At 44.4% G+C, this 25,972-nt stretch overlaps 1 protein-coding gene across 11 annotated transcripts in view; it reads right to left on the minus strand.

Moving 5' to 3' along the window:
- The window catches only part of ZBTB16 (zinc finger and BTB domain containing 16), a 208,702-nt gene that overhangs the window by 76,448 nt on the left and 106,282 nt on the right, over positions 1–25,972 (minus strand). For all 11 annotated transcript variants that reach the window (XM_054005238.1, XM_054005235.1, XM_054005236.1 and 8 more), the window contains one exon: positions 18,241–18,338. In XM_054005238.1, coding sequence (XP_053861213.1) covers positions 18,241–18,338 — 98 coding nt within the window. The remainder of the gene's footprint in view (positions 1–18,240; positions 18,339–25,972) is intronic.

Consider the following 25,972-nt stretch of genomic DNA (forward strand, 5'->3'; position numbering starts at 1 on the left):
ACTTCTCGTGTCTTGCTCACAACACATCTGTTAATACATCCTAGAATCACGTTTGCTTTTTTTGCAACAGCATCACACTGTTGACTCCTATTTAGCTTGTGGTCAACTATAACCCCTAGATCCCTTTCTGCCGTACTCCTTACTAGACAGTCTCTTCCCATTCTGTATGTGTGAAACTGATTTTTCCTTCCTAAGAAGGACAGTCAATAGTTTCCTTCAAATGTGCCTTGGCTCTTGGCTGGTTGGTTAGTTCTCTCTCTCTCTCTCTCTCTCTCTCTCTCTCTCTCACACACACACACACACTTTTTCAGGCAAAACATTCCAACATTTTTCAGGGCCTGTCGGTCTTACTTTGGGTTTGTACAATGCCTGCCCAATGGACCCCGGCATCTCATTAGGCGCTACCAGAACAAGAGACAGAACAACCGAGTTCAGAAGTTATACAGAACGGAACAGCTCCCCAAAACTAGGTCTCTGATAAAGCGGTGACTCTTCTGACAAGGCTGCAAAAGGCAATTATAAAAGGAACCACTACAATTATTATGGACGAGAGAAAAAAAAGAGTTCATTCTCACGTGGCGAATAAGATCAAACTGGAATTGCGGAACATGCTTGAAATGGAGCATATTAAAAATACTTGGCCAAGGAGTGCCAAGTTTTAAACTTCATTCAAGCACATCTGGGCAAACTCCGACAGGAACCTGGCAGCCAGGAATTTTCTAGCACTAGTTAAATCTGCTCAAACCCAGACGGTTCCTGCAGCTTAGCAAGACCACATTAAAGCCATTCTAGTAGAAACAGGCAACCCATCATGTTTCTGCCCAGTTCTGAACCGGTTAAACCTGAGCCACAACAATCAAATGGAAGCTAGACTGGCAGCTTTTGACATTCTTAGAGTGACAAAGAAGGGGCACATAGGAAAAGCACAGGCTTAAGACAAAGTGGACATGGACTCACAGGTGACATGCTTATTACAAACTGGTTTCTTCCAAGACCTAGAATTCGAAGAGAAATAAAGAGGGTGGATTATCAAAAAACAACCAAAATGTGTCCCAAACACAGTCATTTCTAATATTCATGTAGAGTATCTCACTTTTCTTTGGGAACCAGGTCTAATGATTTGTCGTCTAGCTACCAAATTACTGGGGAAATGTGATAAACTCTCTCCATCCAAGTGAGAGAGCGTTAGTCTACACTTAATTTTACTGGTATATCTATACAAAAGAAAAAAAACACGGTCCCCAGGTCTTTTGCTCTCCTCTGGATGTTACCAAGGTGACACAAGAATAATGTATCCAAGCTCCTCATCTCATCTGGGGTACTGATCTGTAGAACGGTGGTGAGTTTGTGACAGCTTCTCTTTCCGCCTCCTGGAATTTAGACCAAAAATCCAAAGGCCTCAAACCACTGTAACATGGCTTCAAGCCTTGAGGCGGTTTCCTTCTTCTACTTGCAAGATGGTTTTATGCTCTGCTAGGCTTTTCTGGTTCTAGTTGGACAGGTTTACCTCCCAAGGGAGCTGGGCTCATGGGGACAGGCCCACTGTTGTAATTACACAGCACGAGTGACTTTTTCAGTCTTAGGGGGCCCCGTAGGAAACCAGATCCCCAAACTAGTACCTAGGGTTTTCTGTTTGCTAAACTCAGTGCTGGTGCACGATGCTCCTGCAGATAGGAGAAAAGCTACAGAGGCACACAACTTGCCCCTCTCCAATTACTGATTACCAGGCAGTCTGACCCTTTGCATTCCTCCTACAATATGAGCATATTGATATCCTCCTCCTTCTACTGCTCTCCCTGCCTACACAACCACCAGGATTGCAGGCAAAAAGGCATATCAGTTTGGACTGGAATATTCACCAAATTCACAAAACTTCTGGGCAGAGCCAGGGATAACACACCAATCTCACTGACTGTTCAGTTAAGCTGTGCTAGAATTCTTCAAATAGGCTTTATTCAATTTGATTTTGGACTCTCCATCTTGAACTGAGATCTGGAAATTGCATGCATCAATGTGAAGGAATGATTATGAAAGATAAAATGCAAAAACCACTAACAAAACTGGTCTCCCGTAGATCTTCTAGAGGATCTTGTGGGTTCTTGTGCAATACAACCGGATGCTACCCAGGCGTTCAACTCCTTCTTGCCTCTACAGCCAATATCAATGGGATATGAGCCTATATAATCCACTTGCCTTCACAACGTAAATGGGCATTTGACAGTTTCCCAGCCTGTCTGCCCGACCCCAGTCCTTGCTCCTTTCCTTCCACAGGAGAGGTGGTTACCTTAGGGTATGTCTATACTACCCGCAGGATTGGCGGGCAGCGATCGATCCAGTGGGGGTTGATTTATCGCATCTACTCTAGATGCGATAAATCGACCCCCGAGTGCTCTCCCGTCGACTCCTGTACTCCACCAGGCCGAGAGACACAGGCGGAGTTGACAGGGGAGCATCAGCAGTCGACTCACCACAGTGAGTAGATCTAAGTACATCGACTTCAGCTACGTTAGTCACATAGCTGAAGTTGAGTAACTTAGATTGATCTCCAGTGTAGACCAGGCCTTAGAGAGACTCACTAAATGAGTTGGTTACATATACAAGGCCAGGCCCTCCGCTTGTGTGGCTTCACTGAATTCAACGGAGCTTTGCCAAGAGAGCTAAGATCTGGCCATTGTACCTGCCAGAAGCCGCAGATAAAGATGAAAATGCCCTTGGTGATTTTTGCTTAATAAACCAAAGGCACCCAAGAATTTCACTCACTAAGCCCTCACTATTTTTAATCCATTTAAAAGAAAGAACAGAATCCTTCAGACTCCCCTGGGCATTTACACTGCAAAATGCAGAGACAATTGATCAACTGCCAGCTGTCTGGTTCAACTCTGACTTTAGAATAAAGCAAGCAGCAAGCCTTATCATTTGACTACATCTTCTGTAAAATATCCTGAGTCTCAAAGACGCAGCTTAAAGGTCCTGGTTAAGTGATACCACTAGGATAGCCCTACGTCTTCAGAAAACCTCAGCTGATCTGAAAACAGAGCTTTCTATTTTTAGTCACTATCAACCTAATAATACTTCCCAACACTCATTCAGTTTAATTACTTTATTGAGGACAAGAAATAGGCTCTCCAGTTTTAACACTTCTGATGTTAGGAAGTAGTAAAATGTTCTAACTGGTTAAAAATGACACTCGTTGGCTTGCCTTTGGTGTTTCTGAAACCTTAATTGTGGCTCAGGCAGGGGATCTAAAGATCCTTGGCTGTTTCATAGCTTTGATTTCTACCCCCCTTTCACCATAATTGAGGTGTTGCATTACAAATATGGCAGTGGCATTTTCAGAGTAAAAATATATGTTCTGGGAAGCTTGACTTACAAGACCGAATTTTTCCCCATCATGCTGAATGGCTGTGCTTAGCTTTTTTTATTGTTTTGTTTTGTTTAGCCAGGAGAACGGTCCGGGTGTGTAACTGTTTATTGTATTATGTCCTGAACATTAAAATGTACCTGACATCTAGAATGACATTCAAATTGGGGCTTGAAAACAGAAGTGTTTGAGATGTAATAGAGGACCAGAAAATTGTGGGTATGGAAATGCACTGTTGGTAACGGACTCTCACGCCCCTTTGCTACTTGGCAGCACAAAGCATCCAGAGGTGTGTTTCCAACATACAACATGAAGATGAAACCGACTGTTCCTACCTCAAACACCGTGTTTTAAGCAATCTTCCACCCCCTCCCTGCTTCTACTAGATTTCATTTAGAACCATAAATGTTATCAAGACGACAGACTGAGCACATCTGTTCAAATAGGGTTTTATAAAAGGACCCTTTTGCCTTTAAATGCTGCAGGTCCACTCCTTTGCTTAGGTGTTCAGCTACCTTCATAAACCTGCCTTTCCTACAAAGGCAGACAAGTAATGCCTCATTAACCTTCCCAACTAATTTTACAGTTTACTAAAACACTGTTTTCCTGCACCCATTTAACCATCCCTGACTGTGATAAACTTTTATGGGGATGGCAGAGAGGAGAAAGGCAGAAGACAGGCTATGACTGGGGAAGAGATTAACAGACAACAACATGCTTCCGCATTAAAGGGTTGCAATTTTTATTCACAGGAATTGGATGACAGGCACAGCCTTAGAGAACAGTAGTGGCAGGAGCAGTGTCTTTGTGTCAAAGGGCTACCAGAGGTCTTCCTGTCTACAGGAATCTCTCTGCAAGAGGATTCCTTGATGCTCTGACAATTACAAGGCACCTGACTCACAGGTGCGTGAAGGGCGTAAGCCACAGATGAATCTGACCAGGACTTTCCCTGCTAGCCTTGTGTTAAAGGAATGGAATTCTCTTCAGATTTCTCACCTTCGTGGTGTTACTTTAATTCAGCCCAGCCCCACAGCTCATCTCAGAGCCCAGGAAAAGCCCCTCTAATTCACCAAAAACCTCCGCCTGGTGGAGAGAGATTTTCCAACAGGATTGCATGAAGTCTTGCTTATGGTACTCATTTAAGACCTTTGACCAGAAAACTGCAACTGCATATAGGTATCATCCTCACCCTATCCCTCCAGGACAACATCCAACTCAGGGCTCGCATGCAGCCATTAAGTGCTTTACTACTGTCATATAAACAGGAAAAAATAAATAAAGCTACCATACAGGTTAAGGTCGCCTAACAAGATCACCAAAGCAGTCCAGAATTCTTGGACTTCTGTTCTCTCTCTCTCAACGCATCGCAATTGCATGAATTGCACAGGGTGTTTTCTAAGTCTTCTGACTCCCATTAAAAGTCAATAGAAGGAGGATAGCTAAAAACCTACACAGCTATAGAAACAGGCTCCTGTGGTTTCTTAAGTAACAGCCACCAATGACCATCTGTAAGCAGAATGGGGAACCTCTTCTCTCTGACAGGGGAAAGCTGCAGTCTTGGCTGGGCTGTTTGGGAAATGACAGCTGTTAGACCCACTTCCTTTCATCATGCCCTGAAGGCCCAGAAAACCCTCGACCCACTGTTTTGAACACTAAACTTGACTGCCACGTAGGTGTTCCATTTTAATCCTAAAGTGTGGCATATTATGTACCCAAGTTTGAGCAAGCATTTGGAAAGTGCATTCCTTCAAAACATTTAGCCAATTTACTTTAAAATAAAAGTAGGGGATAACACTTACTTCTCTGGCATTGTGTCTAGTGCAAGGAGGCTGAAAGGAATCTGAATGACTAAGTGAATACCGGATTCCCTTCCAGCTGTATTTCCACAACTCACCAGTGAGCGTTTCACGGATAATAAATATAGTCCCACCCCATTCTAAAACACAAGAGATTAATATATAACTTCCATTTTTTTGAAATGCTGTACATGACAAGAATGTGGGGGGGAAATATAGATTTTTTTTTTAAATTGCCAAGTAAATTTATGCATTGTCGTCGCTTTACTACCTAATTAATTCAGTAATTTCAAAAACAATTGTATTTATGTTCCATTTACCACATCAAAAGTACAAAGAAAAAAAAAACCACTGATGCTAAAATAATACCTCAAGGCATCTATTTTTAATCAGTTAAAAAAACTGCTTTCTATACAATCTCTCTTGGGCAGAACACCAACTCTAGGAGAGAGAAAACAGCCAAGCCCTCTATGAGGGCCTTCCTGGCTGCCGAAAACAGAGCTTGTCAAAAAAAAAAAAAAAAAAACCCACACACACGCACACACACACACACACACACACAAATCCATAATGGCCTGAGGCTCCTCTCCAATCTATTTTCTGCTCAGCTGGTTTTAAATGAAGTTATTATGAGTCATTAAAACACCCGCAAGCCTGTGGAAGTCAGCCAATTACAATTTTAAATTTAGCCTGTTCTCTATCCCATTCTCTTGTTTTCTTCTTTTGCCCACATAAAGCCGCTGTGGGTTTTTTTTTTATTATTATTATTTTTTCCCTTTTCCCCTATTTCACCCAAAGTGGAAGAGACAGTTATAAAAATGTCTTGTATTTTATGTCAAAAATACATCAACGAGCCAAAAGAAGGAAACCAAGAATAGATTCTGTGATCAGGAAATGCAAAAGGTTTTTTTTTGGGGTGTGGGGGTTAGTATTTAAAAAAAAGTAATCAGTGAATATAAAAAAAATAAAAAGCATAGGTTTTAAAAGGTAAAGACAGACTTCTAAATTGAGCATGAATGTCAGGGTAAGTCACCAAATATGATGAGCTCATTTCGTTTTTAAATCTGGAAGGTAATGGTCTGTGCTGTGCTATTAGAGTAAAGGAACAATTTTCAGCTTTCATGTAAACCTCATTGTACAATTGCCTGGGATATAAAAGCAGCCCCCACCCAACCCAAGTCGAGCTTGTTGAATACTGTTTCCTGCATAATCATAATGGTTTATGCTGCTTAAAGCAGGTTTATAAACATCTACTGTTATCTTTGGGACAATCTGGCTGACTAGCGCATGCATTTCAAATCAGCCTGAATGTTCTTATTTGCTCTCAGAAGGTGGAAAAAGATCACCAGGGAAGAAAAATAGCATCCAGGTTCAATGGGAGAGCACCACATCCATAAGGACACCTTGGCCATGTAGATTAAAAAAATCCCTGTGGCTTCTGACTCACACCCAGCCCACCCTCTATTCAAAACCTACACAGCCCTCTTTCTGCAACAGATAGATTCCAAGCCGCCCCACAAATAGCCTTGTACAGTGGTGGTGCTTTTGGTTCCGCACAATTAGATCTGTAGCAAGTTGTTATAGATGTTTAGACAATTGTTAAAGCCTCTTGAATAGTTCGCATAAAGGGTGTCTGGATAACCACCTTCACATGCTGTGAGGTTGACGGGGTGACCAGAGCACGTTTTCCGGACACTGCCAGTGCTCCCACATTACCCCAGCAATGGCACAGTGCACAACCTAAATTTCTGACAGCATCTCAAATTTAGAGGTACACTTGACATTTTTATTCCACAATCCATTTCATAATGTCCTAGCATGGACCAACTCCCTTGGCCAAAGGCCCAGTAACCTCCCCTACATGAAGCGAAGTAGGGTGACCAGATGTCCCGATTTTATAGGGACAGTCCTGATATTTGGGGCTTTTTCTTATACAGGTTCTTATTACGCCCCACCCTCTGTCCCAGTTTTTCACACTTGGTCTCTAGTCACCCTAAAGCGAAGGCCCCTTTGCAAGAGAAAACTCTTTGCACTTATCTGTCTCCCCAATTCCCATCCATCGATTGATTTTACAAGATATTTCAATCCACAGACAACCAGGAATGCCTTTGAAAACCCAGTGTGGTCTAGGACTATGGGTAGAGAGCCACCACCCAAGTTTTGTAGTTGTATAAAGGACAAATGCTCAGAATCAGAAACTTTGGCATTCCCCAAGAGGGACCCTCTCAAGATGGTCTTAATGGTTCCTCCATTCTCAGCTTCCAGTATAGGGTTAAATATATAAACCCAGCGAAAATTTTGTCATTGACTGCCATCCCCTTCCATGCTACGGAGATGCAACACGTTGACTTGATTCTGATCTCTGCACTGATGAAGTAATAACTCCTGATTCACACCAGCATGAGAGCAGAATCACTTATGTTCACTCAATAAGGCTTTGGGTGTTGTGGACTAGAGCTGGGGCTCCCTGAAGAAACATTCCTTTGGGAATTCCTGATTTTCGAGGGGCTGCCAACTCCCCTTTCCTATTTCCCCTCACAAAGCTGAAAATTGTTGGCTGGGTGGCCAAGGGATGGCTCTTTTGGGGGACACATGGCTAAAAATCTTTTTCCAAATGGTTCCCACCTAGTCAGTAAATGGCAGCAAAACTTATATAGCTATAATCTCACATACCCAGTGCATCTGAATAGACCCTGAACAATTTCAGAAGCTTCTTACACTCAGAAGAATTCTGGCAAGACGTTCATCCACAAACTTCATCTGATTGAAGGGAGTTCTTCCCAAAACAGGAAAACGGGTTTTGTTTTTAATGCAACGTGTAAGTGGAGCTTTTAAGAGGTGACCCCTTTTGCCACCAACTATGCCAACCGAGAAGCATCACAAGCGCTAGGTCAAAGGAAGAACTATCAGCATTCCAAATCACATTCTAACAGGTCAAATTGGGATGGAGGAAGAGGGAAGAAGAGCATCTAAATGTTTGGGCTTGTTCCTTAAAACGTTCAGGTCCTATGAAGGATTCAGCTTTCAGAGGCAGGCTGTGCATGTGTGATGCAAGAATCATGCCATCATCTAGGGTGCAACTGAAACTGAGAAAGGCACGGAGGTCAGGCTGCAAATTCTGTCCATCCAACTTTGCCCTTGTGCCTAGGTACTGAAGTATTTCTGTGCCACATCGCAGCAGACTCTGAGTCACCTACCTGCAAGCAGGGCAAAGGTCAGCACTGAGTAAGGGACTGGCTGCTCCCAAGTTCCTGGGTTTTGGTTGGCTTTTGTTCTGCCACGAATGCCGTTTAGCATGTCTGGGTGTCACCCACAACATGGCTTCTGCCTCCCAACATCCCTACTCGTCATGGTCAGGCAGCAAGAAAAAAAAAAAAGTTAAGAGCTTTTGTAAAATCTGGAGCATTCCACCATTTTGGCCCTTTGGTGTCCTGCCTCTAAAAAAAGTGCTCCCACCAGCCCTTTAAAAGAAGGAAGCCCCACATGAAGGGGAAAGCTTAGAATTCAGAGAAAAGGAATACATGAGACGGAAAGGCATTTGACTAAGCACTAACCACGTCATATCATCAACTTCATTAGCCTGTTCCTCCCCACATAACAGCTTATGAATTTGTGGGACTATTTTGGGACTAAAAAATAATTTCGGTTTAGCGAAAAATAGAGGTGGTTACACAATTTCCACTTTTCTCTCCACCCTTCAAGTAATGTTCTATCTGACAGCCTCCTCTCAGAGGGGAAAAATGACAAATCCAATCCAAAATTCAACAGCCTGTGTTCTGTTCAGAAAGCACACAGTGTACTGTACAGCCCATAAAACTCCAAACAGCCTCCAGACACTTCTGCAATCGTCCTCCATCAAAACACTTTGTCTTGCATACAAAAATAAGATACAGTGCTGAACAGAATACAAAATCAGCCCATTACAGTACAGGGAGGCTGCTACTTAGCAACAAGGGGGCTTTAAAGCTGCGATACTCTACAGGAAACAAAATCTGTCAAGCCTGTTGGGCAAATGATAAACATTAGCAGTATTAAAAAACACAAAAGCTATGTAAATGGATTGCACACAACATGGGGAGGAATTTCAAGAACACATCTTGGGGTGAGGGGGAGGATGGTTTGATTATCAGCATCACCCCCAAATCTGGATGCCGAGTCCGAGCATGTTTATGTTCTCCTGTTCAGGAGGGAGGGGAGGTTACGGAATGTTTTCTAATACCGCAGCCTACAGTGAACTTTCAGAACTTTCCCATCTCGCATGCATGATGAGAAACCGGAGCAAAAATGGGTTATGGTGTGATGATCACATATCTTTAGCAGTATTAATGTAGACAGATGTGCATAAGATTTATTTGCTACAGAGCACACTATGGTGTAATGGGTCCTGGCATTATGCATAATGCTTAGCAGAACACCTTGAATAACAAAAAGCATCCAGAAGAGGGGGAGGAGTAGTGAAGGCTGCAAAATAAATGTATTTCATCAGGTAAAGGGGAAAAATACCCTGGCTCTGGAATGGCAGCAGGGGCTAGGACTCCAGCCAAAACGGGAGCTAAAAAGCAAACCATATTCTTCCAGTCTCAGCTTAGACTCTTGAGGCAGAAAAGGAAGGCAGGGAGGGGCTGGGGGAAAAGAAATGTATTTTTCATCAGCCAGTGTATAATTTATAAACAGCATTAAACAGTTTGTTTTCTTTTTTTCCTCTCTCCTGTGTATGAGGGTTGGACAGCAGTCAAGCCTGCATTAATTTCTGCTTTGGGTACAGTGTGTTCTTGGATGCACATCTGCGAATGATCATAAACTCTCTGGAATGCTGGCAGAACATCCAGACCTGCCGGCAAGCCGATGACATCACTCTGGGAATAAATTTGGGATGCCAGCCAAAATTCAAAAAGGGAGGGGGGGGGAAAAGGGTAGAGGGAGGGTGAACAATCTCCAAAGAATCTCAGCGCTTCCCTTTCTTCTTAACTTTGCATTGATGCGCACCCCGACTTCAGCAAACAATAACCTTTTTAAAAGGCAGCGGAGAGGGAGGCAGCTTAATTCCAAGATGAACTATCTGCTCCATCTCAGATACTTCATGAGAAAACATCTTCTGTGGCTCAACACTTAATAAGGAGATAAGCGCGGAACATGAAGAGGAAGAAAAGTTTACATTTATTAGAGACAGGTAGCAAGTGAATTAACCACAGCTTTAGATCTTGGCTAGATAAAACCAGCCCACTAGGACACACAACGATCGTGGGACATGCCAGCAGAGATGGGGAGGGCACGGGGTTGGTGATTGCACAACACAGCCGATGAAAGGAGGTGGCTAGTGAACCTTGGGCATCTTTGCTCCATGCATTTTGCCGCTGTTTTTGTTGCAGCCTTTCTGCTCCTTCATGCCAGGCCCCAGATTTCAGCTCCTTTACTCTTGTCACATCAGCAGCTGAAGTCAGAAAGCCTGCATCACCTCGCCTTCCTGTCATGCAGATTATACATCAGGCGGAAGGAAGGAAGAGGCAGCTTCTCTGCTTTGCAGAATCCTATGAGTGCTCAAGCAGTAGCAACCTGGGAGAAGGAGACCCCAAAATCTCATCCCAACTCCACACCACCCAGTCACGCGTGCCAGGGACGGACTTCCCCTCATCCCCAAGAGCTCTCTAACCCCCTGCACGTCCCTAATGCCAATTCAACCCTTCCCCACACCATAGCCAGGTCAACTTTTCTTAGTGGCTAAAAAGCTGGACTCAGATTTTGTCTGCCCTTAAAAACAGGGTGCAAGATAAAAATTATCCCCCCCACCCCGGGCAGAATCCCTGTGTTCCTTAAAGATGAGAGGCCATGGAATTTTAGTTCTGGCTGTGACACTACGGGCCACAAATGGGATTTAGTTCAGTAGGGCCAGGCTGTGGGCAGACTAGTCTTCCCCTCACTGAAATCAACAAGCAGTTTGAGGCCTGCTCAGATGTGAACGTCAGTTGTAGCTTAGCAGTTACTTCTAGCCACGTAGCCCCAGACTGGCCATCTTTGTCTCCTTGCCACAACTGTGTCATTAGCAGCAATCTGGCCGGAAATGCGACTCTCCACTGCCCTGGGCCACGTCACAGACACTGACCTGCTAAGCAGCACAATGGAATTAAGTCAACAAACAACACAGCCACGCTTAGGGCATTATTTTAAGATTGAGAATCTGCCAGTGAGGGGGTTACAAAAACTTGAATGAACACCTGAGCATTCAAAACAATAATTAAAACAAGGAATCACACCTTTGTGAGTGTTCCTTGGCGTTGCCTGTTTGGGATTGCATAGTGGATTAGAAAGCGTGTAGCTTTTTCGTCTCTCACACAACACACACTTTACAATGGGTGCCTCCTGAAGCAATCCCTCATTTTAATACATTGATAACTTTTTGAAACATTCCCCTTCCGAGCTCACTAAGTCCATAACTGGTCTTTACATGGAGAAGAGTTTTGTTTGCCAGGGGGGTGGGGGGGAGGAAATAGGGGTTCTGTTTGTACTCTCCTCATCTCCGATTTTGGACTGGGGAGGGGAACCATCCTCATATATACAAAAATTACAAGCACCAATAGCTGAAGCTGGAAGCATGGAATTTGCCCTGGCCATCCTCCGCTGTAACAGCTAGGCCTTGGTGTGGTTTGAAGAAAAAACTAAAAGTCTACAATGAAGCCCAATGCTGGCGACTTGCTAACTACAACCTGAGCATGCAGAGGTGTTTTGGATCAAGGCTATACAGATGCACTTAAAAAGAGATGCATAGATGTGTAGCTAGCATTTGTTGGTTCAGAGAACTCAAAACTCTGCTCATTAAGTCAATGGAGCATGTAAACTGTATGTTCTAAATACCTTGAGATTTTTCCTTTCCCACCTCCCGCCCTCCTTTTCTTTTCCTGGGAGGAAAAAGATTTTAAAACGTTAACATTTCTTAAGACCCACCTTAACTCAACCCCATGGAACACATGTAAGGCTTTTCACTACTTTGTCCCTCATTAAATGTAAACCTAAATAAACTATGTTTCTACCAGAACACCCTTAACACAGTATTAACAATAGTGTTTGCCTTGCAGTTTTGTAATGATCATAATCATGCAATACTCATGCACACACTATTCCATGAGAAACACACTCCTAAATGGAGGGTGGCACTTCTCCAGACCATGTCCCCACTCTCTCTGCTTTTCACAATGTCACAACAGCCCCCATACATGTAAGCATTTTAGCTCTATTTGACTGTATTGCCACGTTCTGCAATACGCCAGCAGTGTGCTATGGCCTACCCGCTCATATAGGAATATATGAGCCAAGTCCCAAAGAGCTCTCAGGTCAGAGGAAAACCATATGTAAAGGGAGGAGGGACAGGGACAAAACTAGCATTAAAAAAAAAACAAAAAAAAAAACAGGACAGTATCAAGCCATCCCCTGCACCCGTTCTTAGCCATTAGTAGCAGGTGTCACAGCAGAGGTGGGCTTTGATATGGCGAAGACAATGGCTTTATATACCAGTTCTGGGATCCTCTAGACTTGGCTGCATAGCACAGGGCCTAGAATTACCCCCAGTGTTTCATGGACTGAGTCTATACACCTCATAACTAAGCCCAAGCACTTTTTAAAATTTATTTTTAGGAAGGCATTCCATGAGCCTATTAATAAGAGCAGGAAAATGGAATATATGACCAGACCTCAGAGACACGACTGTTTTAAAAGACTAAAGAAAATGGATAGCTAGATTGAAAAGAAAGAAGAGGTGATGATGTTAGACACAGCAGCCTTCGTTTCTAATTCAAGTGTTTTCTTCTCCTTATATAAAAGTGACGACATGGGTCAAGCACGTTCAAAACTGCCAACTCCAAGTGTTCAAAAATCACATGATTTGCTTAAAAATCATGAGATTAAAAAAAAAAACCAACAACAACAGTTGGGTTCTGTTTGCCTTCTGGCGTTGGAATATTTAGGGATCACAGTTTCCAGCTTTTCTCCACAACTATGAGGGCTAGAAAACTTAAAAATACACAAAGCCGAGCTTGTCAAGCAATCTAATTTCGGCAGCTAGAGCTTTAAGAAAGACCACTAAATATTATGGGACTTGCGAAAACATCAGGAGAGGTGGCAACAATGCAGATTCACCCCCTTGCTCTTTTCCTCACTAAATAAAATGGATAGAAACTGAACTGAGCACCAGAGAGTGAGGGCCAGATACTGGAGCTATGTCTATTTATACCAGCTGAGGATCTGGCCCTACAGTCTCTCAGCTTCCCAGAGAAATCTAAAAGTGGGAGAAAGAGAGGAAAAACTTTCTAACTAATCTCCCAAAGCTGCCTCAGAGCATTTCTCCTTTCCCATTGACAGGAAACCCCCCAAAAAGATTTCCCCCAGCACATCACTGAAACTGACAGCAGGTTATGTGAAAGGAGATGCATTGAACTGTATGCTACAAAATAAGCACCGATTTAGTGCTCATCCCTCCCCAAGCCCCTCAACCCCCATTACAGTGCAATATGACCTCAATAGGAGTCACCGAACCAGGACGGGCCAAAACAATCTCGTTAGTTAATTCATTAAGTTTATTGTTCGTTAATTAAACTTCTCTTGATCATCAGGTATCCCTCAAACATTTGATTAGTTGAACACATTACAACTGAAATGAAAAAACTTCAGTTAAACCGAACATTTACTACTGCCATCATCTAAGGCCTTTTGAGGAGCTGGGGGGACCCCAAGTCGTAAGGGTCTCCTACAGGGCAAATTTCTAATTAAACAAATTGTCAATTTGGGCAATGAAAACTGATTTAGGAGATTAATTTTAGTATGCTAGTCACTGAAAATATGAACTCACGTTGTGGCTCCAATATGACCTCATTTCATGGGGGGGCAGGGTGGGGGGAAAGAAGGGGAAATAAGAGGCGCAAAGGTCTCGTGTTTTAATAAATAACAGTGCTGGAATTTAATGCGGCTGTTTTCGAGCGTTCAAACCGCTCCTTCTGTCTCCTCTCCCTCCGATTTCACCCAACCCCAGACAGATTAGAAAAAAAATTAATCTTGTATGATGACAAACTTGGCTCAACGTTCACTGTACATACTGTACCCACAAGGCTGGCAGCCAGCCAGCGACTGGCACGGGGCCAAAACGACAACAACAAACACAGGCAGCGCAAGCCAAAAAAGGGGGAGGAGGAGGAGGAGGGGGAAGGGAAAACACAGCTGAGATGCTAAGTGCAGTACACGCGGCCTGCCACAATGCCAGGCATTAACCAGGGCCTCAGAGGCGGCAAGCGATGCACCCTCCCCAGACAGCGTATATTCATCACCAGACAGCTGGCACCATTGCCTAGAGCACTGCAAGTGCGACCTGGATTCACTCCATTGGCTTCAGGGGAGCGACTCCGGGAACCTACACCTGACCGTAACGCCGGTCAGAATCCGGCCCAATTAAAATGGCATCAAATCAGAGGATCCAATCCTGCAAATACTTACTGCTGGGAGTCGTGCGTATCACTGTGAGGACAAAGGGGGGCAAGTTGCCTACGCCTGAGAATTAGGATCATGCTGAGTTAAGTGCGTGCAGGATTAGGCCTTAAAGGCAGAAATAAAACGGGGCCATTTTCTTTTCATTGATTTATAGCTAGTATTTTTTAGAATAAAATCTATAACGGGACTCTCTTTATAAAGCCAGTCACAGCTGACTCTCAGATATGTCTGAAGGAACACTAGCCTGGGTACAGGACACAGAAGAAAGAAGCAGCACTGGAGTTATTGCTCTTGGTTTTTTTAAGAGGTGGGGTGTCAAGGAAATACAGTTCAACAGCGGCTGGATTCATTTCCATTTGGAATGCCAAACTCACGCATGTGGGAGGATCCAGGCGTGGCAGATAGCCTAATACATTGACTACTATCACCATCATGCACCAGGAGTTCAGAGTCAGCCTTGGGCGACAAGAGAGGAGGAACAGTGAACAGATCTTTGCTCGGTCTGTACAGCGCCTAGCACACAAGCATTCTAGGTATTACCGCAATACCATTCAGTATTTGTGCCAGGTTACTGTGCAGGGGGGTTCTGTGGTGCATTGGTATTCCAGAGACCATTCACGCACCTGACACGAAGTGTTGAGGAGAGGCCCATAAGTAAAGGGGTAGAGATGCCAGAGGAAGGGAGCAAGGTGAATTGCCAGAGGTCTGGGAAGAAACCTGTATAGCAGCTGCAAGATTCCTGGCTCCAGTTTCTGTCATCCATCTCCCAACAGCGCCACGCCCCCAATCCACGCCCTTCTCGGGGGAGGTACTAAATTGCACCTAACACCTCCCCACAGGACAGCTGGAAGTTCAGCTCATTTAGGGCCAGGCTCTCAAAGCTGGGACTCAGAGGTGCGAGCTCTTACTGGGTCAGGAGCATTTCTTTTAGAGACTAGAACAATCCCCAACAACCCTCCAGACTTGGGTGGCTTGGATACAATGGAACAGAATCATCCCTTATTCTCACAACGGGAAAATCTAGCCCTCCTCAACCACTCTCACCATGTGCACGGTGAGTCCTCTTGTGGAGTCTAGCTGCCCATCCTCCATCAACACAGAGCAATAGGGAAAGCCAGGCGTAATACGGCTTAGCTCTGCACAAGCCCCTACATGACCAGACCTGCTGGGGTACCTCACACATGACCTGCTTCCCATATTCCAGCCACACGCCTCCCCCTTAAGCAATGGCTGCCAATTATGCCATGTTGCTGGGTAATTCTGTGCTATGGAGAAGAGACCCTTGGAAACTATTCGGAGATCCTCTCAAACTCAGTTCACTGGTGACTTATGCCAGCTTTGAAATGATACCCGAGAGCTTGCTGTCTTACTCCCCGTGTGCCATGCAGCCCTCTTCCCCCTCCAAGTTTAATTTCTCATAAATCAAGATTAAAAGAAATATAGCGTCAATACCCAGGACCAAGCACACACTGCAGAAAAAAAAAAAAAAAACACGGAGGAATAAGAGAGAGACACTGCGTGCTCATCCTCCACAGAAAACAATTTGTGAAGCATTTGAAAAAAACTGATTGTATTTACTGTGCACCACCTCTTTATTGGTGGTTTATCCCACATTTGTTTGCATGTCTATGGTCAAATGATCGTGTTTATTCTAGCCCTGTCAGGACCTCTAGAGTCCATGTGCTGCTGGTTTATGTCAGAGGAGATTCAGTGATCTGTGATCAACCATCCAGGGATCATCTACTAGGAGATATGCGTGTGCTTCGATTCCCACTCTGACCCAAGCAGAATGGCAGAAGCAGCTCTCAGTGCTTAAAGAACAAGGACAGCAGCAGCACTTCCATGAGATGCAGGAACAGGAGTTAGAGAATTATCCTGTATCTAATCTCTCATACTTGTTACCAGTCACTATTTAAAGCCCTGGCAGGGATCAGAACCCTTAGCATTTTATGGAGGTAGGTGAGTAAGTGTTAATTATCACCATTTGACAGGTGGGGAAACAGACCGTTTGTTCTGTGTTTGTACAGCATCTAGCACAATGAGGGCCTGGTCAATGACTAGGGCTCCTAGGCAGGAAGATAAAACAAACAAACAGAAGGTGCAGTGACTTGCCCAAGGGCACATAGGGAGGGAATAGCAGAGGAAGGATTACAACTCACTGCCTTCTGACTCCCCACCCTGTGCTTATTCCTACAGACCATATGGCAGAAAGTTCTACAGGGATGCTAGCATCCTTCCAAAATTACTCCAAATGGGCAGCCTTGTAAACTCATGTGGACCCTAAGGGTGTGTCCACACTGCAAAAAGCCACCCCAAAGCAGCGTCTCAGAGCCCAGCTCAGCTGACTGAGGTATGCAGTGCACAGCTAAAAATACCAATATAGGTGTTCCCCCTCACTGGGTTTCAGAGCCCAGGCTCCAGCCCGAGCAGGGATGTCTACACTGCTATTTTAAGCTCCCTATCAAGTCCTCCGAGCTGGAGTCAGTTGACAGAGGCTCAGCCTCACTGCTGCCTGGATGGGTTTTTTTGGTAGTGTTGCAGTTATGTCTATCCTGCACACTAAGCCTAAGTCTGCGGGACCTGGGCTTGTGGACTCGGCGTTTCCAAGCCTGCATTTGTGTGTCTGTAAACTTGGCTTTACGATGGCTGGAGCCAGGTCTCAGAGCTGTACTAATGTATCCATACTGCGCTACAGAGACCTTCTGACTCAGGACTGACCTGTGTCCAGACCTGCAAAATGACAGGGCTTGCACCCGAGTCACAGTGGGACGTGGGCTCTGACCCACCTCCCCAGCAGTATTGCAGGACCTCAGTCCTGAGTGTTTGCTGACCCGACGCAGACTGATTTGTGCGTGTGGACAGAAGCGTGGGGCGTGAGCTCAAATCTGAGTAAGCGCCCAGGCTTAGTGAGCAGTGTGAACATACCCTAAGTGATTTAACCTTGAATGAATGAGACATGGATTCGTACGTACACTTCACCTTTGAGCAAATGGATCCAGTGGCTGCCTGCCGTTTTTTTTTTTAAATACAAAAACTAATTGCATATGGGGCTGTGCGCCCAATAGGAATTTCAGACTAAATTAACTTGCAAAACACAACAACATCTTCTCACTAGTTTAGCATTCCAACCTTTCTATATCTATTTAATTAAAGGGCCTGCATAATTTGAACCCAATAGTTAGATTCATTAGACGGAGTGCCTAATTCTGCAACAGTTTTGCTAATGAAACTGCAGTGGGTGCTTGTACGTGGCAAATACAGCATTCACACACACACACACGGAGGAAAACCACTCCAATATCATGGCCGAAGTGGATGGAGGCAATCGAATAGCACTCAGCCATGCAGTAGTCCAAGTTTGTTATTCCAAACTCCTGAGGACCTGCAAACATTTCCCCAGTTAAAGAGCTGAAAACAAAAACTCTGAAAATTGAAGTAACTAGGTCTGGAATAAAAAGGGAATATATTCATAATTTACCATTCTAAAATGGTTAAAATAACCACCCCACCCTACACACATGTGCACTCTTAAAGTTTGTCTGGGAGTTTCAATAGATTTGGGTCAGTATGACAGGCAGCATTCGCCTCACGCAGCATCAATGTCTCTACACCTACCTGAGTGAGCCAGTAAGTGCATTCGGAGCCGCAAGCTATCCAAGAATCGTTTCCCACACAACTCACATCCATAAGTCTTCATACCACTGTGAAGCTTCCTAAGGAAAAACAGAGACGGATTAGTCCTCTTGCTTGTTTGGGGAGAGGGGGAAAAGTTTTTTATTTAAAATGTTAACACGGAGACCTTTTGAATATTTCATGAAATCTACACATTATCTGTGAATTTTCTCATTAGCTCAGCAGGAACACAAATCACAGACATACTTGTTTCATACAAAGCTAGACAGCCGTAGGGACAGAGGGAAAAATGGAACTTCGGCTGGACAGCAGCAACGAGGAAGCTTACCCAGAATATTCAAACATCAAGGCCTACTCAGCTACCGAGGCTGCTAAAAGCAAAGTCATTTCTTGGGTGTCCTTTAAGCAAAGGGCTTTAACTGAGGAGCACATGGGACGCCTGCTTGAATCTTCTCCCCAAAGCTTGATTTGGCGAAGTCCAGAAAGTTTCAGTCCTGTAGGATCCTTCCCCTAACTGGTTTGTTTACAAAGCCCCTATCCTACCTGCCTTTGTCCAGAAACAGAAACCCTACAAGCAAACCCCAGTGACACCATGAAGTAATTAAAGCTTAATGAGAAAGATTACGCTTGTGAAATTTCTAGAGGGACTTAAAGTCCCTTTGGTAATAAAGGGATCAGAACTCTTACTAGGACTGCCAACTTTCCAATCGCACAAAGCCAAACACCCTTGCCTCATCCCCTATCCCGCCCCTTCCCCAAGACTCCGCTCACTCCATCCCTCCTCCCTCTGTCGCCCACTCTCCCCCACCCTCAGTCACTTGCTCATTTTTACCAGGCTGGGGCAGGGGTTGGGGTGTGGGAGAGAGTGAGGGCTCCAGCTGGGAGTGCGGGCTTTGGGGTGGGACCAGAAACGAGGGGTTCATGATGTCTGGGGGCGGGAAGGCTTCTGGGCTGGGGCAGGAGATTTGGGGGGGTGGAAGGGTCCGTCTTGGGGTGCGGGCTCTGGGGTAGGGCAGGGGATGACAGGCCTGGGGTGCAGGAGGGGGCTCAGGGCTGAGGCAGGGGATTGGGGCACGGGAGGGGGTGCGGGGAGCAGGCACCGTACTGCACTTACTTTGGGGAGCTCCTTGGAAGTAGCAACATGTCCCTCAGCTCCTAGGTGTAGGGGCGGCCAGGCAGCTCTGTGGCGTGCGCGCTGCCCTTACCCACAGGCACCACCCCCACAGCTCCCATTGGCCATGGTTCTTGGCCAATGGGAGCTGCGGGGGTGGTGCTCAGGGAAGCGCTGGGGCATTGCACAGAGGCCCCGTGGTTGCCCTTATGCCTAGGGGCTGCAGGGACATGTCGCGGCTTCCCGGGAGCTATGTGGAGCCAAGTAGGGAGCCTGCCAACCCCATGCCAAGTGGACTTTTAATGCCAGGGTCCCTTTTCGACCGGGTGTTCTGGTCAAAAACTGGACACCTGGCAACCCTGAAGAGATTGAGATGTAGAAATGCACCCATCCCTACAAATACTTCATGAAGAACTTCAACGCTATCCTTTCCACTGAGTGGAAAACGTTACGATACGTACATCGATTATGTATGTTCATGCATTTCACACCAACTGGCGCAAGGGCAGCAACAGACTAGCACTAGCCGAAGCAGCAGAGCTCAGAAGCAGATTAGAGCAGTGGCCAGTCTGGAAAGCAAACAGCAGGAACTCCATTACCCTAATACTGCTCGCTACGGCAGTAGCAGAGTCTATGTTGGGGGGCAAGGTCCCTGCTGAGAAGTGCCACCCAGATGTTGCTGGGTGTTTGGAGTGCTGATGAAGCAGAACCACAGCTCACTCTTCTGGCTAAATACTGCACGTGAGAGACACTCCACAAATCTCCAGGCTAAGTACCAAAGGAAAGGATGAGGATGGAAAGAACAAAAAAAACCTCACTAATGCTTCTCCCAAGAGCAGTACAGATGGGACAGAATTTCCTTGCAGGATTGCAATGGAAGAGTTTTACTATGACTGATCCTGAGATGAGCATCCTTAACTCCTATTATCTCAGTAGGAGCAAAGGGAGGGGGCTGTGTCTCTTGCAAGTTCACCCCCAGACAGAGGACAAAGCTATGTCTGTTCCCAGAATGAAGCAGCAGATGCACAATGCAGAGTTTCTATTTAGTATTTTACAGTTCAAATTTGCTTATATGTAGTCAACAGGTTTAATGACAAGTGGCACTAAACAAGGCTCTCCTTCACTCCTTGCTCAGAATCTGAATAGAAAGGTGGGCATTACAGGGGGAAAAGTAGGGAATATTTAGGGCACTAAAATCCTTACATATATTTCACTTAAATGGATCCCCCCCTGTTGAGCCCAGATTGGAGAGTCTGGTGAGATGGGTAGTGCATCAAGGCAGTGAAGAAAGCACAATCTAGCTCAGAACCCAAACCATCCTTGCTGGAAGGATGTTCCTCCTTCTTCATAAAGCAACGAGATCACTCAAGAGCAATTCAATAGGTCCCAGTGCACTCTACTAGATTAAGTAATATTTAGCAGACACTGCTTGTGCAGATCTGGACAGCAGCGTTGCCCAAGCCAGAAAAATATTAAGTTATCATTAAAATGCAAGTGATGTGTTAAAGGCACATGCTCCCTGGCAGCACAAAGCACACGAATGCGCTAAACTCAGAAGTCTATGGACAGTCATGACCCTGACAAGAGAATATAGTATCCTAGCAAACAGGAGCCTTCTTTCCACTCCTCATCTCACACTGCTATAGCCACAGAATTCTTTCAAGCACAGTTTTCTGTTATTCACTCACCCCCCCCACCCCAAACCCATCTTTTCCTCCACCCCCTTTTAAAGCCAATTATTGCTCAATCACAAGTCTCACGCACATTGACATTGCAAGGCAAAGTTCCAAAGTTAACTCACGATCATCTACTGTTGAGCCAACTAAACTCAGAAACGTTAAACAGAAAACATGGTAAATGAACTCTCTTTTCTTTGACTACTTCACAGTGTCAGAGGTTGATAAATGTATTGTTTAGAAGCAACCCATGCTTTGTAGTTGACACAAGCATTGAAAAGCTACCAAGCCAAGTTTGCTACATTTTCCTAAGAGAGATGCACACCCATTTATTGTGATCTTTTCATACAGATGGAAGTGGAAGAGTCTAACAACAAAAAACACATGCAGGTTTCAAAATAAGAGTTTTTTGCTGATGTTTTCATCAGGTGGTACAGTCAAATGACCTACTCAACCTTTTAATCACATCCACTATTTATCATCACTTTGTTACAAGACAAACATGTTTTATTGCATTGGTGCCAAATATAAACTACAAACTCTAGATAATATTTAGTCCTGCCAGGAGTGCAGGGAACTGGACTAGATCTCTCGAGGTTCCTTGGAGTCCTTTGATTCTATGAAACAGGTCTGTGCAGAACTGGGCAGGGTATACGTATCCCTGAAAGCAGGGATACATTGACACTTTCGTTGGCCATCCAGCATCAGAAGACCTTGAAACTCAATGGCTGGGCCCTAGTACCAAGCCACAAATTATGGACAATTAGGAGTCTGGTGGCACCTTAAAAACTAATAGATTTATTTGGGCATAAGCTTTCGTGGGTAAAACACTTCAGCTTATGCCCAAATAAATCTGTTAGTCTTTAAGGTGCCACCAGATTCCTCGTTGTTTTTGTGGATACAGACTAACATGGCTACCCCTCTGATACTTGATTATGGACAATTGTTATCTTTACTGAGGATGAAGTTCCGCTTTCCTCCAGTCATCCTTCGGCTAAATCCTCCAGCACACTTTAAACAAAAAGTGACCTGAAGTGAATTTTGTGCTGGTGAAAGAGTGACTGATTGCCATTGCTAGAGACTAGAATCCCATGTCTACCAACAGAACGGACATGCCAGAGGCCCTGCTGTGCAAGCTACCCTCTCCAATGTGCAGCTTAACCTGGACCGACTGGAAGATGATATTTTAGGTTCAGTGCCCCAATTCAACCCTCAGCCTTTCTGTTAAAAGCTACCAGGGACTGGAAAGAAAGCCACCAACTCATTCGGTTAAATGTTATAGGAATGGCTTTTTGGTGTTTGCCATAGTCACCAATCTGAATTCAGAAGCCCTAATGGAGGAAGGTTCCATACCCTATTACCGGTTTCCTTGGCAACTGGCAACCATTAAAACAGCTTGTGCCATTAAAATTAAGTTGAATAGCAAGTGAAAATAAAGCTGTGACCAGTTAGCCTCTCTTGATTCTGACAAGAGGCTGATAGTGGAGCAAACCCATTACAATTATCTTTGTGATGGGGACAATGTAATGTGTAAAAAAATATGGCTTTGTTGAGAGGTGTTAATTCTGGATCAAATAATGTTCGGTTTTGCTGGTATTTGAGCCTGGATACTAAATGACTCTTCAGAGAAGTTCTCTTTAGAACAGGATCAACAGGAAAATAAACTAAACTAAATTAACCAATTTACTTTTGAGTGAAAAATATTTACAATAGGTCCCCTTTAAGAAATTTAGCACCCTGTATCAGTACATTTTTTTGTCCAGAACGATTTGAGAATAAACACAAACTCTTCAAACTTCTCAACATTAAAAACACACTAACATCATGTGCATTGGCTGTATTTGAAGATCTTTATTTTCTAATAGTCTTTTTTTTTTGGGAGGCTGTTCTAGTTGACAGGTTTTTTTAAACTAGGTTCACAAATGAAGAACAGCCCTTTTCCCAAATATCTACCATCTTTTATTCTAGCTGGGACTGAGTTCACAGGAGCCTCTTAGTTAAGTGGCCCTCTTTCAAAATGGCCATTGTTTCCAAAGAGCATAAAGCCAAGCTGCCCTCAGGGAAGATGGTGGCCCCAGACAGCATCACGTTTTAAAGGTTGAGACTCCGCATCTTCAAACATTAGCAATATCACAAAGTAACCTTCTTCTTTAGTGTTCATTTATGGAATTTCAATAATTTAAACAAAATTTGCCAGATCAAAGTTAAATCCTCATCTTCACTCCAGTTTATCACTAATTTACAGGTAAAAAACACATTTTACAGGGACATGGTGATTATCAACCATGTTTTTAATGTCTGGAAAAGCACAAGTAAGGAAGGCACCAAAACAACTCTAATTCTATTCTGTAGTGGTAAGAGGAGAAATAAAATAATGGGGGGGAGGGGGGGAAATCTAGTGTGTGTCTTTAAAAATCAGTAATCTAATCTGGGACCGTAAAACACTGTTTGGCACTAATCTTTGCTGTAGGATTACTGCATGGTGTTACTACCAAGCAATTTTAAGGACAACTACTAACCTTGGCTGCTGGGGAAGGAAGGCACATGAATCCCAGCCTTCCCAACAGCCCATACACGGATGGCAACAAACCACGAAACCTGGAAGTATGGGCAATTCCACATGGCAAACAAACCATTGCTGCCAATTGCCACCCCTCCTCCAGACCCTCCCCTTATCTAGATCTCAAAAGTATCTCCCAGATGCACATGCACCAATTGCATCCTGCCATTTCTCATGCCCTACAGCTGTATGAGATTCTACCCAATCCCCTCACACAGCGGGTAGTAAGAAAGCACAGTAGGCATACCCAGTGCAAATGCTACTTTCAGGAGGAATGCCTAAAGATAGTCTGAGCACAGGTTGTCAGGAGCTTGAAACAAAAACATTGTGTCTAATTTAGATCTCTCCCAAGGAAGAGACAAACCCTGAAAATACAAACGCTTGCACTCATCTTGAGTCATCACTCAAACAGCACTCCAATGTTATAACGTCCACTTGAACCCCAGGGTCCTTACTGCCGTTCACTTAAAAATAATAATAATGGAGGAGGTGGGTTTAAGAGGCACAATGGTTAACTCATCTTGGAGTAATGGCAAAACTCCCATTGACTTCAGTCCCAAGAAGGCTGCTGCTGTCTTTCCTAACAGAGCTCTGGACTGGGATACAGAGAGTTGGGTTCAACTCCCAGCTCTGCCATAGGATTGTTGGGTGACGTTGAGAAAAATCACTTCCTCTGTACCTCCGTTTCCCCATCTGTAAAATGGGGATAATGGTACTGATCTCCTTTGTACATGCTTTGAGATCTACAGGTGAAAAGCACTATGTAAGAGCTAGGTATTATACCATAGTGGATACACAAGTCACTAACACACAAGCTAGGGCATCTTTACTGCAGAAGGAAGGGGAATATTTGTCAAGTTGCCAACAATCCGCTTATCTTAAACACACACCACACACACCATCTGTGTGTTTTGGCCAACAAAAACTTTTCCTCTCTGATTTCTAGACTAGAATGTCAAGATAGAATGGAGCTGAACACATGGTACCTTGACAGAAAACAAATGTATTAACCTGACCAGAGATACCAAGATTTAAGCCAGGCGCACTGGGAGCAAGGTTGGTTGGGCCAATGTGCAGGACAAGGTGATGTGTGTGTATGGGGAACGAGGGTATATCGGGAGAGAGAACAGCAGTGGATACACGTCATGAGCATCTGCAGCCTGCAAGCCAGCCATACCCCCTTCCTGCCCAGTAAAAGATGTGAAACACACCATCAGGTTTTTCTTTTTTTGGTACAAATTTGTATTATGGAGAGCTATTTGACAAGATGTTAATGCTCCGCTGGTATTGCCACATATTATGCTTGCTAGCAATAGAGCTTGTTGCTCCATGATTAGTCAATATTAATAAACATTACCAAAGGCGTTTACAGCACAATTTACTTGTTTAATATAGATAGCACTTGATGCTCTCCATAAAGTAAATATATCAATAAAAGGCAAGAAATTTCAATCAGATTTAAAATAAAAGCACAAAACGTTAACTAGACAAGTTAAAGAGAGGAAATACAGGCGTTCATTGGATAACTTCTCTTTTAACCCTTTCACTGCCACAGAACCAGGTACTTGGCTTAAATCCATTTGTGTCGATGCACTGTAAGGATGTGGTGAATAAGGCATGTCAGGAGGGTATATTTACTACACTGAACAGTACCCTACCCTCAAGTGATAAATGATGTGTTTGATCGCAATTTCTGTACGGGGACCAGAACACAGTGTTCCTGAGGTTTTTAAGACAGTTTGGACAACACCAAATGAAAAATACTTGAATGCGAGGGATCCTGGGATTGCCAGAAAAGCAGATGCATGCAGCCACGTTGCCTTGTGCTGGAGCCCTGTCAAACCTCCAACTAACATGGACGGGCCAAGTCAAGATCTCTCAGTAAACATCAAGGTGATGCAGGGAATGTGCTGGGGCAGAGGGCCCTCCTCTTAGAGTCAGCACTGAACCAATGCCACAGCACGGTACTAGGGGACACTTGCTGGTGGAGGGGACGTCTTTTTCATGAGACACAATAAATTAACTCCTGACCACTTATTAGATGTTTAAAGGCCCCTCTTCAGATATGATGTTACCCCAAGCTGGCTTCCAACCAGAATATTGGGGTTACCACCTTCTACCTACTTTAAAGCCCACCCACAGTTTCCATTGGCGGCAGTCTTCTTCTCTTCCTGACTTAACCAACCGCTGTTGCCTTCCCCCTCTGAGGGGGCTGCACTTCACCCACTATGGAAGTGTCCCTTTCACAAAGAGCATGTATCCCCTCGCTCCCAGTGCAATCAGTGGGAAATGAAAGAGCTCAGGGCTTTACACAAGTGGACCCCACTACTGGACTGGAGCCAAGTTTATACTATCTTGGGATCTATC

The sequence above is a fragment of the Malaclemys terrapin genome, chromosome 15 (genome assembly GCF_027887155.1).
Source record: "Malaclemys terrapin pileata isolate rMalTer1 chromosome 15, rMalTer1.hap1, whole genome shotgun sequence".
In the NCBI taxonomy this organism is placed as follows: domain Eukaryota; kingdom Metazoa; phylum Chordata; order Testudines; family Emydidae; genus Malaclemys; species Malaclemys terrapin.